Source organism: Sarcophilus harrisii, chromosome 1 (assembly GCF_902635505.1).
Source record: "Sarcophilus harrisii chromosome 1, mSarHar1.11, whole genome shotgun sequence".
Taxonomy (NCBI): domain Eukaryota; kingdom Metazoa; phylum Chordata; class Mammalia; order Dasyuromorphia; family Dasyuridae; genus Sarcophilus; species Sarcophilus harrisii.
This window is the reverse complement of record NC_045426.1, coordinates 583,436,347-583,454,688: the sequence shown is the minus strand read 5'-3', so window position 1 is coordinate 583,454,688 and position 18,342 is coordinate 583,436,347. Positions and strand designations below refer to the sequence as shown.

General features: G+C 36.2%; 1 protein-coding gene across 2 annotated transcripts in view; it reads left to right on the top strand.

Moving 5' to 3' along the window:
• Positions 1–16,294, top strand: part of NCALD (neurocalcin delta) — a 382,750-nt gene extending 366,456 nt beyond the window's left edge. For both annotated transcript variants that reach the window (XM_023496426.2, XM_023496427.2), the window contains 2 exons: positions 10,001–10,106; positions 15,152–16,294. In XM_023496426.2, coding sequence (XP_023352194.1) covers positions 10,001–10,106; positions 15,152–15,249 — 204 coding nt within the window. In that variant the 3' untranslated portion in view covers positions 15,250–16,294. The remainder of the gene's footprint in view (positions 1–10,000; positions 10,107–15,151) is intronic.
• Positions 16,295–18,342: the final 2,048 nt, after the last annotated feature.

Sequence of the window (18,342 nt, the reverse complement as noted above, 5' to 3'; positions counted from 1 at the left end):
AAAAGTAAGAAAAAGCAGTACTAGGGTATCATTTCAAAAATGATAGGATGATACCTGTTTCAAGCCATTCAACATCAAACTATTCAACACCAAAAGGCTGTGCTCTAGCCTTTGATGTCAAAGGTTAAAGTTATCTAACTCCCCTAATGTTACATTCATTGTAAGAGATTGAATGTTAAAGTAGGAAATCAAAAGATAAATATAATAACAGGCAAGCTTGGCCTTAGAGTACAAAATGAAGCAGTCCAGAGACGAATAGAGTTTTGTCAAGATAACTTGCAGGTGGTAACAAACACTCTTTTTCAATATCAAAATTAGATTGATTGTATACTCTGAAGCCAAAGGAGGAGAAGCTCTCTAAGTCAGTTAAAACAAGACCTTGAGATGACTATGGCTCATATCATAAGCTTCTTATTGCAAATTTCAGATGTAAATTGAAGAAAGTAGAAAAAAACATCAGACCATGCAAGAATGACCTAAATAATATCCTTTATGAAAATGAAGTAGAAGTAAAGAATAGATTTAGCTATTCAATCTGACAGAATGCCTAAAGAACTATGGAGAAAGATTTGTGATATTGTGCAGGAGACAGCAACAAAAACCATCCCAAAGAAAAAGAAGAGCAAGAAAGCAAATGGCTATCTGATGAGAAAAGAAGGAATGCAAAAGGAGAAAGGAGAAAGGGAAAGGCATAACCAGCTGAATACAGAATTCCAGAGAATAGCAAGGAGAGAGAAGAAGACTTTCTTAAATAAGCAATGTGAAGAAATAGAAGAAAACAATGGAATGGGAAAGATCAGGGATCTCTTCAACAAAATTTTTGTGATAAAAGACACAAATGGTATGGACTTAACAGAAGCAAAAGAGATTTTAAAAAAAGTGGCAAGAATATACACACACATAATAAAACAATGTACAAGAAAGATCTTAACATCACTGATAACCAGGATGATATAGTTACTGATCTGGAGCCACACATCCTGGAGAATGAAGTCAGGTGGACCTTAGAAATCATTGCTAAGACTAGAGAAAATAATTACTGACGATATGACTAGAGGAAGACTAACTAAGTCTAGAAAAATAGAGATGCCTGATGATATTCTTTCCATTTGGAGGGGATTTATTGGTGGATGGTTAAGGATTACCAATGAGTGTTATTGAAGTGTTTTCTAAAACTACATACGAAAAAAATATAATGAATGTCAGTAGGAAGCACAGATAAGATAAGCTTTGAAAAATATGATGAATTTATTATATATTTTACAAGAAAAGCAAGATGCTTATAATACAAAATCAACTGCCTGTGCAATCCTTCCTGTCCTACTTTGCATCTGGAAATGCTTGACTCATTTGCTGTTAGTGAAATTCAGATTTTTTTTAAAGAAAAATTAATTTTCTCTGCCCTTTAAAGGCTGAAGTTAAGACAATATAAAGCATTAGCTAATTTGCTTTTGGCAGAAGGAGCTTCAGAAGGTACCTGGATAATCAAAAATGTAATATCACTATTATATCATATACTTATACTAGGGTCGTGTTCCACCTTCCAAATTGCTTATCCAAGTTTCTTGTGATTAAGTTGTCTTTAGTATACCTGCATAATAATATCACCTCTCTGCTTCTGTTGATCTTCACCCAAATATACTCCACTATGTTTTCTTTCTCAGATTTCAGCACTTAGCACAATGCTTGACAAGTAGAAATACTTGACACACACTTTATACTTAACAAATAATAAATGCCTTTTTATTCATTCATTACTTTATTATTATTATTTTTATTTATGAAACATATGCATAGGTAATTTTTTCAACATTGATCCTTGCTAAACCTTCCGTTCCAAATTTTTCCCTCCTTCTCCACCATCCCCTCCTCTAGATGGCAGATAGTACAATACATGTTAAATACATTCATTACTATTTAAAATTTTATTTTATATTCAATTCACAGAACAAAACCAGCATTTTTGTTAACATACATAGCAAAAATGATTGCATATGAAATTTCAAATCTATTATGTACAATTTTCTATTTCCTCTAAATATGCAATAAAGCTATCGTATAAATTATATCCCCCCTTCCCTTCCTCCTAGAAATGACTCTTATTTGACACAAATAAGTGCATATATACACACATGTGAAATTATTTTATACATACTTCTATTTATTAGTTCTTTATATACAGAGAATGTCTTTCTTCATATTTCCTTTATTTTTAATTGTATATTTACATAGTCCAATTGACTTAGTTGCTCAAAGTTGTTTCTAAAATAATATTGCTTTCATTATACATGATGTTCTCTTGATTCTGCTTACTTTACTCTTCATTTCATGCAAGTCTTTCCAAGTCTATCTAAGACCATTGAGCTTGTCATTTCTTATAACACAATAGAATTCCATCACAACCACACTGTAACTAGTTCAGCTATTCTCTAATTAATGGGGATTTCTGAAATACATTCATTCTTATAGTATAGTACTACTTTAATCTTACAGTATAGTACTACTGCAACTCCATTTTTCCATTGAATAAGGTATATATACCCTTTCTAGAACTATAATCTAATCATATGCTCTATCCCACCCGAGTTTCAGTGACATCTAAGAAATAAAATTAATTTCCTTACATTAAGATCCCTTGTCACCTTGTTTGTTATACGTAGTCTATGAATTTATAAATCTGAGGACATGGATTTTTATTTCATTTGGATTTTGCTTCATGTAGATTACTAGTCATTTCTACTGTTGTTCTTTTGCCTACAGTATATTTATTCTCCATATTACCTAATTTGGTAAACATCCATAAGCAGTCTTCTGTTCCATTCCTTTTCAGTGTAAAACATGTTAATTAGATTAGAAAGATTCTAAGTAAGTATTTTACCAACCAGTTTAAGATATGTTTTATCTCTGATCAAAGGTTTGTAATGATCCAGAAAGCTAGATGGTATAAAAATACTAGACCAGATTCCTTGATGTCCACCTACATTCCTCAAGGATAACAGAATTCCTTGAAGGAAGAATAGAAAGTTGGCTAATTAGCAGGAGAACTGAACTTCTAAACTTACCTTCTAAGCAAAGAGAAAAAATGTGGCTTAAGCAATGGAGCAATATGGGGCAGTAATAAAGAATAGGATTACTTATAGAATAGAATCAATTATAAAATGATAGAGAATAAATTAAATTTTTTCACTATTGAGCATCAGAGCTGCCAGTTCACACCTGTTTCTTCACCCTACACAAGTTAGGGATCTCTTCTTGCTTATCCTTTAAGGGTGTCTGGTTTGCAATCCAAAGAAGTCTGGTCCATTATATAATTTTTCAGGTGAACTCTAACAATAAATATTTCTTAGTCTCAGGAGGGAAGGAAGGGGTTGTTGCTAGTGTTCCATTTCTAATTTCTTGCTAATTGTATTATCTCCCCAACCCTATAATGTTGCCAATTCTGTAATCAATTGAATTATTTCCCTCATTCATTTAGTTCTCTTCTTCATTCTGTTTATTAAAAGAAACTATGTGTTCTGTTCTGGGTCATTGGGCTAACTGAGGTAGCTCTTTATTGACAGGTTTGTGACCTGTTAATAAACTGATAAAGCTCAGAATTCTGTACCTCTGTTTGCTTTAATTAAATTTACATGAGACACCACCAAGTTCTAAGTCACAAATCTATGCTAAACCAAGGAGGGGATCTGCACCTAGGGATGGTGTTCAAGGAAAGAACTGGGTCACCACAGGGTCTAGGCTGTTTAGGAGGCTGTGAGAAAGATCAAAAGCTAACAGCAGCTCTAGAATTCAGACATCAGGAAAAAAACGAGGTCTCATCTCCAGCTTCTAACCCAGTCTAAAGCTTACAGAGAAATAGCCAAGATAGGAATCACAGACCAAAAGGAATCCTACAGTTCTGACACACTGAAGGAGAGCATATCAGCAGGTTGATAGCAGTTGTAGACGTCTAATAGCAGCTTACTAGAACTCCACACAAGGCAAACCCACAAGTTTACTGCTGAGACCCAAACCTAAGACTGAAATCAGACTTTTCCCTGGATCAGATTACTTTGGAAGCTCTGAAAATTTGTAGGTCCTCAACTTGAGCTGTCCCTAAGGGCTGGGAATAACCTAAGAAAGCAACAACAAGGTCATCCCAGACTTAACCTCAAGAAATATGCAGAACCCAACTCTAACATCAAGTCTTAATTTAAGAATTCAAAAAATAATTAATTTTTGTGTTTTTTCCCTTTTGCAAACTGTACATTTTTAATTAACTGTTTCTTCTCTTACAACATGACTATATGGAAATAGGTTTTACATTATTGCATATATATAATCTATATCAAATTGCTTACTGTCTCAGGGAGGGGGAGGGAAGGAAAGACAGAAGGAAATTTGGAACTCAAAATCTTATTAAAAATGAATGTTTAAAAATGTCTTTACATATCATTGGAAAAAGTAAATGCTATTAAAAAGGCTTTTAAAAAAGAAGTAGAATAGGAAGAAGATTAATGAAAATCATCTTACACAATCAGAACACACATATAGAAGTCTACATAAATAAGGAGAAAAGAGAGTGTATAGGAGAATAGGAATCTCACTTTTACCTGAAATAATCAAGAGGGAACACACACACACACACACACACACACACACACACACACACACAAAGTTGAGTATAGAAATATATTTCACTAAGTGAGGAAACAGGAGAAAAATGGAGAAGGGACATGGGAAATAAGAGGGAAGATAGATTAAGGGAGGGATTGCTATTTAGTCATTACAGTCACGTCTAATTCTTTGTGACCACCATTTGAGATTTTCTTGGCAGAAGTCCTGGAATCATTTGCCATTTCCTTCTCTAGATCATTTTATAGATGAGGAAACAGGCAAGCAAGGTAAGTGGCCTGCCCGGAGCCAAATAGGTTCTGGTTTGAGTCTAGATTTGAATTCAGGAAGGTGAGTCCTTCTGATTCTGATCCAGTTTCTGTTCTCTGCGCTTCCTAGCTCCATATTCAATAGTACTCTTGTATTTGACCAGATTTCTCAGGTTTCCTGATGTCCAGTGGCATACATCTGTCATTCATGTGGCCAGGGCTTAAGAAAGCTGTTGGCAGGAGCAATGGAATAAGGTGTCTGTCTGTCTATCTGTCTCTCTCTCTCTCTCTCTCTCTCTCTTTCTCTCTCTCTTTTTCTGTTTTTTTTCTCTCTCTCTCTCTGTCTCTCTCTCTCTCTGTGTATCTCTCTCTTTCTCTCTCTTTTTCTCTTTCTCTCTCTCTTTTTCTCTGTTTCTCTCTGTGTGTCTCTCTGTCTCTCTCTCTCTTTCTCTTTCTTTTTCTCTTTCTCTCTCTCTTTTTCTCTGTTTCTCTCTCTCTCTGTCTCTCTGTTTCTGTCTCTCTGTCTCTCTTTTTCTCTTTCTCTCTTTTTCTCTGTTTCTCTCTCTCTCTCTCTCTCTCTCTCTCTCTCTCTCTCTCTCTCTGTCTCTTTCTCTCTCTGTCTTTGTCTCTGTATGTGTATCTGTCTTTCTCTGTCTGTGTGTGTGTGTGTCTATGTGTCTGTCTCTATGATAAGGCAAGAGATTAGTGTTTAATTATAAAGGACAATAAGGTAGAAGTGCGCTTCTCAATTTGCTGGTTTTCAGAACTATTAGAAATTCTAATCTAAAGGAGCCCATTAGAGCCAATGCCTTTGATATGGTACCAATTTAATTCATTCATCAGAAAAAAGAAATGAAAACAATATGCTACCATTTAGAAAGCAGTGAGTCAGTAATGCAGAGAATCTTTCTGGTCCTTATTTGAACAGTTTTTGGCAGAATTTGGCAGAAATTCTTGTCCAAGAGTTAGTACAGTGGATGTTCCTAAAGCCAAAGTTGTGGATTAGCTCCCTTGATGAGATGGTTACTAACATGATGCAGGAATTCCTCTGGTTTGCCAGAAATGAGACTGTGCTTTCTGTCACTGAGCTCTGCTGTCTTAACAGATACAAAAATAATAGACAATGCTACCAAAATTGAGTGACTCCAAGTGAGATGGGCAGAGGTTAGACGGACTAGAGGAATGCCTCAGAGCAGAACCCTAAATCTGATGGGAAAGAATGTAAAGTCTTTATATCACTCAGTGATTAGAATGTAGTAGGTATTTAATAGGTGCTTAATGAGTCTAACTGAATTGGATTAAAATGAATTAAAAGTTCTTTGTAAACCACAAGGCTCATGCAGTTACAAGATATTTCCTCCCACCCCTCAACATATGGTGATCAGCTAGGCTTCTGTCAAAGAGAAAGACTGGGACTTGACTCTTAACTTTGGCTTGTTTATTTCATCAGTTTTGAACCATATTCATGTTGATTTGGCCTGGAATGCCTTTCGTGCTCAGTTTCAGGAGTCTGTTGCTTTGGGGATGAAAAAAACAGAAAACACAGGGAGAAATCGTGAAGGGCAGGGTACATGAAGATTCCCCTCCACATGCTTCAAGACTCAGTCTAAATCTGGCTGGACAGGGGTGAGTTAAACTGAGCAGAGAAGACCCCTATCACCCCACAGGGCTTCATTCACTCAGAGACAAGAATAGGATATTTCAAGTTTAATTAAAAACAGGATATCCGTGTTAGTCCTTTTTATTGGCATGGCTAAAAATAAAGTAGGGAAGCAGCTTGGCTCTCCCTTTCTCTCTGTGTCTCTCTATTTCTCTGTCTCTCTTCCCCCCTCTCCCATGCCTTTCTCCCTCCTTCCCTCTATCTTACCTTTCTTCTTTCTCTCTTTCTCTCTCTTCCTCCTTCTCCTCTTTCCCTCTCTCATTCCCTCCTCCTCCTTCTCTCTCCTTCTCCCTCTCTGTCTCTTTCTTTTCCTCCTTCATCCTTCTTTTATTATCTCTTTCTATCCCATTTTCCCTCTGTCCCCTTCTTGCTTTCTCTCGTTCCTTTCCTTTCTCTCCTCCTCTCCTTCTCCCTCACCCTCTCTTTCTTCCCCCTCACCTTTTTCCATTTCACTTTATTTTTTCCCTCCCTCCTTCCCTTGCTCTTTTCATGGTTTGATTCCATTAAAGTTGAAAAAAACCTGAGCTAATGAAAAGCATGATTTGTTTCATATTACTGCCTGGGGTTCTGTCCTTTCTTTTCTAGGATCTTGTAGCTATCACTTTTGAAGTCTTAATACAATTGTATCTCAATTATTTTCACTGTTAGAAGAAGAACAGAAGCTCAAATTATCCCCAAGTCATTTCTATTTGGTTTTGTAGAAAATAGTATGGACTCAAAAGGTTTCAAACTTGGAAGACTGGCTAAGTGGTGATGCCATTGACTGAAGGACTGAAGTTAGAAGGAGAAATGGATTTCTAGGACAAGATGATAAGCCTAATGTTGGGCATAAATTCCTACCTAGCCTCTACATCTTAGACCAAATGCTTTGCCATCCCTGAAACTTACCTTAACTTTTTGCTGAGCAATGTGGACTCCAAGCCCAAAAAGTACTACCATGTGTTTGTCTTATTCCTAATGAAAGTAATAGTAATGATAATAATAAAGATTGTAAGCTTCATTGTGAATCTCACTTGAATTTTATATCTTCCCAGGTACTTGGGGGTAGGTTCTGCAAAGAGCAGGCATTTAGGTTGGGTGAATTAAATTTGAATTGAGTTAAATTGGACTTTATTAATAGCAGCTAATTAAATTGAATTTGAGGTACTGATGGGATATTAACATGACTTGTACTATAGGGCTTGGCTATGAAAGCTTCATACTCAAAAATTCATCACATTTCTATTCCCATCCCTTTTTATCAATTGCAGTGAAGCTGATTTTTGTACCTGGATCCTATGATGTGAAATTTTAAGAACCCCAAATCCTAGAACTTAAATTAGATTTTCAGGAAAAACTCAAAGGCATTCGCTCTCTTTTTTTTTAATGGTATGACATATCTTTGAATATCTTTTTTTTTTATTTGACCTACCATAGACCAGTGCTTCTTAAACTTTTTCCAAGAAATGTTTATGCAACTCTGGTTGCATATAGGTATTTATGTAGGCATATAAAATAGTATATAGGTATATAAAATAGTTACACAAATAAAACAATTACTAATAATAAATCATATAGAAATTTATTTTAAAACAATTCTTTGGTATGCATATAATTTTGCAAATAAAATAAAATAATAATTTATGAATAATAAAAGCAAATTTCATACTAATGAGATGGATGTGCTTGTTTATTTTTCCATAAAATATTAATCTTTGTGAAAATTTGATACCTTTTATTGTTGTCAAATTTTTCACAGCCCCCACATTCAGTTACATGACCTCCTATAGAATTGAAACCTACAGTTTAAGAAGCTTTGCCATAGACTAAGAGGATGGAGAATGCCTAAATGCTACAGACCTCATCTGACCACCCAGGACATTTTTTTCCTCTGCTTTCCAGCCCTGTTCTAGGGGTAGGGGATAGAGATAGGGAGGCCATTGTCTCTTTAGATTTTCTTCCATTTTAAATAAAACCGACCCAGAGTGGAGGAGGGAAGCAAAAGTACTATTCAGTACTTAATCACAGAGCATTATTATTATAACACTGCCTAAAGAAAGAGCTCTCCTATTTGTGCTTCAAGTGCAACATCCACATCACCTCTGTCACTTCAGGAATCTGTGATCTATTGTTCCTTGATGAGAGACTGTCTGAATGTGAGAGCTGTGAATTAGTCTAACCATTTTGGAGAATAATTTGGAACTATGCCCAAAGGGCTATAAAACTGTGACTCAATAATACCATTATGACCCGTTGATCCAATAATATGACTATTAAATGTATAACCCTCTCCCCAAAATTCAAATTAAAATGAAAAGAATCTGTAGGTAAAAATATTTATAGTAGCTCTTTTTCGTATTGGTAAAGATTTGGACATTCATGGGATATCCATCAGTTGGGAAATGGTTGAACAAGTTGTATATAATTGTGATGGAATACTAATGTGCTGAAGAAATGAAGAAGTGAGTGGTTTCAGAAAAATATGAGAAGACTGCTAGAGTTCTCAAAGAATAAGTCTAAGATAAAAAGTAGTAGCTAGCATATATATGGTACATTAATATTCACAAAATTCTGCTGGAGAAATATATGAGCTGCGGCAAAGTGAAGTGAACAGAACCAGAACACTGTATATAATAACAGCAATGTTGTAGTGATAATCAACTGTGAAAGATACTACTTTGATCTATAAAATGATCCATCACAATTTCAAAGGACTCATGGTGAAAAATGCTATCCATCTTCAGAGAGAAGATGGATAAACTCTGCAGAATGAAGTATATTTTCTTTTGCTTTCTTTATTATTCTTGTGGTTTTTTTTCTTTCACAGCATGGCTATTGTGGAAATATATTTTTCATGGCTTTGTATGAAAATGGATATCATATTTCTTTCTTTCTCAATAGGTAGGATAAAGGGAGAGAATTTAGAACCAAAAAAAGCATTTTTAAAAGATTTTTAAAATTATTTACATATGTTATTTTCTTTGAATCCTACAACAACACTATGAAGGCAATAGTACATGTATAACCCCCCACCCTTTTCAAATGAGACTTAGTTTAGGTGATTTGACTATAGCCAATAAGTAGCATAAGCAGAATTTGAATCTAGTCCTCCTTACTCCAAGTCAAGCATTATCCTAAATCACATTTTCTGTCTAATTGGAAAAAAAAAACAATCTTTATCCTCATCTTAAATGTGGTTTGATATGACCTATACTACTATTCTCTACCCAATGGCTGCTTTCTTTCTATGACAGCAAAGCCTAAACTTAGGTAAAAATGAGAACACTCCTTTTCAGGGTAGGGAAAGAGTACAGGTATTTCAAGATTGACAAAGAAGTTTTCACAACCAAGGGTCAGGTAAATGGTTATATTAGTAATTTTCTGTGTTGAATTACATATAGTCAATCATCAAGCATTTACTAAGCATCTACAATGTGTTGAGCACTATGTTATGCAGAATACTTTCAATAAGCTTGCATTTTCTCTCCATTTTGTCAATTAGGCAATCTACAAAATGGTTTCTTCAGTAATGAAAATGCCTGAAGATGAATCAACACCAGAGAAAAGGACAGAGAAGATCTTTCGTCAGATGGATACCAACCGAGATGGTAGGTTCAAGATTGCAATTTGTTGACTCAATCCCAAGTGTGCCTACTGATAGCCTACTGATAGAGAGGATTGATTGGGTCCAACAGGAGAAATGGACCATGAATGTTTATGGCCAAACTTGAGGAATTTAAGACACAAACAAACCCCAAAGTAAACCAAAAACTGAATATGAAAGTCGAAAGGGCAGTCTTGATTCCCTAATTGCAATCATATATGTCCTTCCAGAAAGGACATTTTCTATCTGAATTTTAGAGTTAGAAGGGATTTGTATATAGGAAAAATGGAAAGGGGGAGAAGGCACTAACTTATTAAATATTCCTGTTATGCCTTCATCAAAGGGAGCCTTTTTTTTCTTTTACCTTTGGGGAGGTGTTCTATGTCTTGATTTTAGCCAATGATGATTACACGATGATGATTACTCAAATAAGTTGCTGGTTTTTCTCCTGATAAATGAACAGATTCATAGGGAAGAGCAGCTGAGTGGGCTTGTTGCTGAAAAGGGGTAGGTGGGAACAGAAAACCCATGATAAATCTCTTGGTTCTCTTTCTCCTAATCTGAGTCTGACCCTTAATCAAGAGATTTTTGGAGCAGATGATGCCTAACATGACTTACAGATCTTTCCCCCCTTCCTATGAGAAGTGCTCTATCAAAATCCAGCCCTCCACCCCACACATATACCATTCCATGATTGCTACAGTATGTGCCTTGATCTTTTCTAGGACACTACTTTGCTCTTGAAATTGCTATTCTTAGCTTTATTTTAGACTCAAATTTTATTCTACCTAATAAATTGTGCAGAATCAATAAAGATAACTAAACCAATAACTTCGTTCCTTGATACCTTAGCTTCTTAAAAATTAGATGATGCAATGGATAGAGTGCTGAACCTGGAGTTAGGAAAACTTGAATTCAAATGCAGTCTTAGTCACTTAATACCTTTGGCTCTAAACTGTGTGCCTCAGTTTTCTCATCTGTAAAATGGGAATAATAATAGCACCTACTTCCCAGGGTTGCTGTGAAAATCAAATGAGATAATTTTCTAAAGCATTTTACAAACCTATAAGTATTACATAAATGCTTGTTACCATTATTAATTTCAAAAAGGTTTGTAGTTTCCACTCTCAGACTATAACCTAGGAGTAGTTCAGATTTCTAGAAGGCCTTATCCTTTTAAGCACAGAATCATTAACATTATAGACCTAGAGAGGCATGAACTCAGAGACTATCATTTCACTGATGAAGAAATTTAGATTCAGGGGATCCAGGCAGTGAGACTTATAGATTGAGAACTTTAAGGGACCTTAGAAGCCATTTGTTGCATCCCCTTATTGTAGAGATGAGGAAACTGAAACCTAGAAAAGTTAAGAGCACACAGCTAGAAATAGCTGGTAAATAGCAGAGCCAGAATTTGGACCCAGCAAAGTGGATAGAGTGCCATGCCTGGAGTCAGAAAAACCTGGGTTCAAATCTGGGCTTAGACACTTATTAGCTGTGTAACTCTGGGCGTTAACCCTGTTTGCCTCCAAATGGAGTTAAGAAAAGTTGGACACCACTGAAAAGCAACTTAAGGACTACACTGATTCCAAATTCTCCACACTTTCCACTATAAGGAGCAGAGCAGATTGCATAATCCAGGTCCTCTCTCTCCAAATCTCTCACTCTGCTCTTTGGTACCTTTTGGAGAAGACTAGATCAGTCATGTCAAACTCAAGTAGAAATGGGAACCACCAATTCATACATAAGGACCTCTGCAGGCTGCATATTAATTGTAAAATGCAATGTCCTCCAAGTGTTGTTGTATTTTTACTATTTTGTTAAATATTTCCCAATTACATTTTGATCTTTTTGGGCTGCATCTGTTGCTGGGGATACGGGTCTGCCAGTCCCCAGTTTGATGCCTCTGGCTTAGATGAAAAGTTCCTTGTAATGAGACTGTTCGAGACTCATTTTTTTAGATTTTGAAGGGACCTGCATGCAGAAAAAAATGAAAACAAAAAGAGCATTGATTTATGAAACATCTCTCTTGTACATTCATCAAAGGGGGCCTTTTTTGCCCTTTTCTCTTTGGAGAGGTGTTCTGTGCCTTGAATTTGACTGAGTACATATTGATCAGTCAACTAAGCTGCCAGTCTATGTTTTTGCTTCTTCTCTTGGTTGATGAATAGACCCATAGGGAAGAGTACCTGGAAGGGTTTGGAGCTGAAATGGAGGTAGGAACAGAAAACCTAGATAACAACAATAAAAAAAATTCAAGAACAAAAAAAGACAAGGACTCTGATCAATATAAAAACAATTAGCCATAGTTTTAGAATTCTGATGATAAAAACATGCTATCCACTTTTAATGGAAAAATATCTTGAGACATGGCCAATGTGGGGATTTAGATTTTTTATTATGCATATATAAGGATTTAGTTTTTCTTTTTCTATTCTTTTTTTAAATGAAAGCAAAGACATAGGAGAGAGAGAAAATAAATGTGTGTTCATAAAAATGTTTTTTTAAATTAAAGAGGGACCCAGTTCATCCTTTTTTATACTTGAATTTTCTATTAGTTAAAATTATTCGGGTTGTTCGTGGAAAACAATTTTCTTTTTTTATTATAGCTTTTTATTTATAAAACACATGCATGGATAATTTTTCAACATGGACTTTGATGTCTTGAGTCATTCATTTCCATTTGTTCAGTTCTGATTTTTAACAAATTATTTTCTTCATTTACTCTTTTTTACTTCTTTTTATATTTGTCCAATTGAGTTTTTAAATGAGTAGTTTTGTTCTATGGAATGTTTTTTCCATTTCACAGAATTTTTGCGGAGTTATATTCTTTTTCTAATTCACAAATTCTGTTTTCCTGGGAGTTCTTTACCTTTTCCAATTCACATATTCTGTTTTTCAGGGAGTTGTTTTCTTTTTCTGATCTATCTTTTAATGAGTTATATGCCTTTTCCAAACCCTCTTGCAAAGCTTTCATTTCCTTTCCCCATTTTTCTTCTAGCTCTCTTTTAAGATCCTTTTAAATTTCTTCTAGGAGAGCCTTTTATGGTGGGGATCAGGTTATATCACCCTTTGGGCTTCATCTGGAGACAATCTGCTTTTAGTCTCCTCAGGGTTTGAGATCTGTTCTCTTTCACCAGAGAAGCTTTAGTCTATATGTCTATAGTCAGAGCTCCCTTTGCCTTTTTACTCATAAAAAAAAAAAAAAAGTTGGGATCTGCTTTTAGGGGACAGAAGTTCTAAGCTTCCTTTACAGACACCCAGAAATGGCTGTGCTGTGATCCCACTGAGTCATTCCTGGTATTGGGTGTGGCCACGTCCCATAAGACTCCAGTGCTTTTGGGTTCACTCTTTACCTTTTTTGTTTGTGTTGGAAGTTTTATAACTTCTCTGCTGATTTTTTGGCTTACAACCAGCGCAAAATAGCCAACACTGTGGTAAAGTCCTCCCTATAGATTCTCCACCCCGTAGAGACCACACCCCATGCCCCCGAGGCTCAGCATATGCTGACCTCCATGCTCTGTCTCCCTCCCTGAGCCTGGTCTTCTCCTGTGCCCCAGCCCGATCAAAACAGACATTTTCTGGCGCACTCCCAATATTCATGGATTCTACCTGTCCAGCACTATTTCAGAGGCTGAATTTTGTAATTAGTGTGAGGGTAATAGGAGAGCTCAAAAAGAAGTGTGTGTCCTCTCTGCCATCTTGGTTCTGCCCTGGACAAAGATTTTCCATGTATTTCCTTAACTGAGAAAATTACAGCATGAATTTTGGGTAAGGAATGAATAAAGATTAAGGTCTAGGGAAATTTTTAGTCCTTGACCCAACAACAAAAAGATTGCGGTTGTTCAGTAGTGTTTGACTCTTTGTTACCTCATTTGGAATTTTTCTAGCTAACAGACTAATTGGTTTGCCATTTCCTTCTCTAGCTCATTTTATAGATGAGGAAACTGAGGTAAACATGGTTAAGTGACTTAGCCAGGATTACACAGCTAGTTAGTATCAGAGAACAAATTTGAACTTAAGATGAGTCTTCCTGACTATAGGCCCTGCACTGTATCCATTGAATGACCTAGCTGCCTGTGCAAAAAGAAATTGCTTTACAAATCTCAAAGTGTGGTTTTTTTTCTTTTTTTTCCCCAGAGTATCCTTGCAGAATCTCAGCAATTACCAGATTTAAATCCCCATATTCACTGGAAGTATTTGTATATTAAATGCATAAATTATTTAATCCAGTCAACTTCTCAATATGCAATATTTTCTTATCTGAGCAGGAGAGAGGGACTAATGACTTTAAGAGCAAACCCACCATGGTGACCTTTGTCAAAAAGATCTTTTTTGTGTTTCCAGCAGCCCTAAAATTTCAGACTTGGCATCAGGAAGGCCAGGTCATTATTGAAAACTCATATAACAGCACCTCTAGGCATTGTTGTCTTCCCTATTCCTAGAATAGTTTTCCTCCTCTGCTTTGAATTTGGACCTTTCTGATTTCCCTAAGTCTCAACTAAAATTCCATGTTCTACAGGAAATCTTCCCCACCCCCTCTAAATTGTGGTGAATTTCCTTTGTTATTTTCTGTGTAGCCTGTGTATAGCTTGCTTTAATATGTTTATTTGCATGTTGTTTTCACCATTAGAGTTTAAGTTCCTTAAAGGCAGAAATTCTTTTCCTTTTTTTTTTTTTTAAAATGGGGGCAGTACCTCTAGGTTTAGCATACTTCTAGAAACACAATTGGTGATTTAATAAAAGTTTATTGATTACCTGATAGAACAGTGGGTGGGAATGTATAGCAAAGCTTCTTAAATCATGATGGGATTGTGTAACTGAATGTAGGGATTACAAAATTATGCTTTGTTATCAATAAATGTTTGATTTGTATACCTATTTCATATACCTATATACCCAGAGGTACATAAAAATTTCTGGGGCAAAAAAAGGAATCATGGGTGGAAAAGTTTAAGAAGCCCTGGCGTAAAAATACCAGGATGACTATGAGGTAAAATCTGTTAGAGAGCACACATTCTCATCTAATATTTTCTTCTTGTTTTCCAGGCAAACTTTCCCTGGAAGAATTTATTCGAGGAGCTAAAAGTGATCCCTCCATAGTGCGCCTCCTGCAATGTGACCCTAGCAGCGCAGGCCAATTCTGAACCCCATTTCCATTGTCTGGATGAATTCTATAGAGCTGCTTTTTTTTTTCCTTTTTTTCTTTTTTCTTTTTTTTTGCCAAACATTGGTGGTGATGTTGCCTCTGTATGGCCAGATATTCCTTCTTCTGTGACACCTTTTAGCTTCTTTTGTGGATGTGTTCATGGGAATGCCAATTGCTCTCATATGCTTGTCAAGAGCATGGACAATACTGTTCTACACAGATTTTGTGGTGTTTATTGTTTTGAGAGTTTTTTATTATTGTTGTTGTTATTTTGATTTAACATGTCTGTCCTTAAAACTAAGGATCATGGATGCCAGTTTAAAAAGTATATGACCCTGGAGCATCATGCCTGGGGGCTCTAAGAAATTTAAAAGGTATTTTAAAAAAATCAAAAAAAAAAAAGAGATTTAAAAAAAAAACTTCCCTGATGTCTATTGCTGAATATACTTAAGTGTTCCAAGTATAGATGTAGTTAAGGACTGTTCCCCAATAACAAGTTGTACCTTAGGCCCCATGTGTAGCCACTGAACAGGCCTGAACAATCAACCCATGATGGACCACTTCCAGTGTGGGCTGTAACTTCTAAGCTGTGAACATTACTAAGGATGAATGAGCAGAAAACAGGGGCAAGATGACTCAGCTGATTTAAAAAAACGAGTTTACACTAGTCGACATAGCTTTATTGAGGAAGTGAACAAAAAGCTCCCATAATCTCTTTCAAAACCAGGCCTATATTAGTCACTCTTTGTGTTAATAGACAAGAATGTTGTAAATATACAGTGATGGATGATGAAGACAAAACAGTATTCTGGAATGCTGACAAGAGATGCATGTATAATGAGACCTTGGGAAAAGGTGGTAGTGTTCTTCCAGTCTTGCTACAAAAGACTGTTTTTGTTTTTGTTTTTGTTTTGGTAGTTTATTGTGAGGTAAGCCAGCTCTAATGGATGTCTGATATCGTGTTTTGAAGTCATATATTCTGTCTGTACAGATGCACCAGTCAATAGGTGTATTTTATGTATTTAAAAAAAAAGAAAAAAAACTACCAAAAGGGCCCAGTTCTTCGTTTTATGTTTCCAAGTAAAGGACATTTAGGAAAGGGAAGGAATTTGGATTTAGCAGAGATGGGAAACTTGGGATATTACCAGGACCATAATCAATCAGAGTGGAAACCTAGTGCTTCTTTCATGCCTTGGAAAAGAAGAAAATGATAGATGCACATGTCCTTGGGATTTCCAGAGTCTTAGACCTAAAATCTGTGACACTTTCTGAGATGCTTATCTTCCCAGGTCAGGGATGTCCCTGAAAGGCAATCTCCAGTATCTTTGGCTCGGGCAATCACCTAATTCTTTCAGTAAAGTATCTGAAAGCACTGAAAAGGTTGGCAGAGGTAGTGATGGATGGGATAAGAACCTGGGAACTTTTGCCATTACCAAATACAACCAGAATCCTGATTTTGGTTTAGGAGTGATGCAAGTTCTCTACCCTTTTATGCAAACTACTAGTTAATTTAGATTTCAAATTAAGAATTTGAGTTTAACCCCAAGGCATTAAATATCAGTGAACAGCAAAGGAGGACTTCATTCTTCACACCGATTAACTGGTTAGTAGCTAGAGTTCTTGGGGAAAGACATCAAGCATGGCCCACCAAAGGGACAGGGTCCCAAGTCCAACACAGACTGCCTCTATACCAGAAAGCACAGAGGGCAAGCAGAGACATTGCATTTGGAAACATTAAGAAAAGCTATATCTAGGCAGCACAATGAGCACATAGAAATGAATGCCATCCTATATCATTAGCAATTCAAGAATCCATTCAAACCAGTAACCAAAAATAATATATATATATATATCCAAATTCATGCAGCTGGTGGAAATGGGCTGAAAAATCTCTGAATAAAATTTTCTCTGTATTGAGGGTATTTTAGCTAGATGGCTTTATATCCCATCTTGACCTCTTCAATGTGCCAGTCACTGTGTACTAAATATTGAAGATACAAAGAACAGTAAATAAAATAGTCCCCTGCTTCTAAGTTCACCACTGTCTAGTGGAGAGACAATATTCAAACAACTTTTTACAAATTAAAGAGAGGATAATTCAAAGATAATCTCAGAGGGAAAGCACTAAGATTAAAGAGAATCTGGAAATACTACCCTGAAGAAGATGGAAATTTAGCTGAGACTTGAGAATCTAGAAGTAAGAAGTAAGCCCCCCATCGGATGAAGGACAACAAAAGGAGAAGATAGGAGAGGAGTAATATGTTGTTATTTGTCTTTCATTCTCAAAGGACCAATAACTGGAAATGTGGGAAGGGGTCAGATTTGGAAGGACTTTAAAAGTCAAACAGAAGATTTTATGTTTCTATTCTTGTTAATTTGATTATACAATTTCCCCTTCTCCTTCATCCCAGACTAGAGATTAAGATCAAATTAGATAATGGGTTTTGGATTGTCTTCCACTCAGAAATCTCTAAAGGTTTTCTCTAGTCTAACTTTCTGTAAACTTTAAATCCTGTTGACAATTGAGCTTTATCTTTGAAAGGAAGTTCAATCCTGCCTCACCAGAGCCCTTCCCTGAGCTTTATTTTCATGATTTTGCAGAAGTTGATGTTTTTCTTTCCTTCTCCAAGAGGACCATGACATCAGTGAGGTGATGCCATGACATGCAAGTGAATTGGATTTGAGTGATGGAGGACTGTTTACTGTCATTTTCTCCTCCAGAGTCATCTGGACCAAGAGTATAGATCAGGATGACTGGAGATGGCCCTGGATGAAATGGGAAATTTTGGCCTTTTTAAGCTAAGGTCTTTAACAGTCTCAGTTTGATTGAGGCAACTGCCCAATCAGTGATTAGGGCTTCTCCAGAAGTACTTGTGGATCAGTAAATGTGTTTCTTTCTTTTAGTTTCTAGTTATTAATCAATGAATGTACTTGGCTCTTATAACTCTCCTTTCCAATTTCTTCCTATTCCTCTGACTCCTCTGAATCAGAAAAAAAAAGCTGGAGAAAGGTTCCTACGCTCTGTCAGAATCCAGAACCTCACCCCCCCTCCCCAGTACCTACTCCCTTCTACCCCCTGCCTATCAAGAAC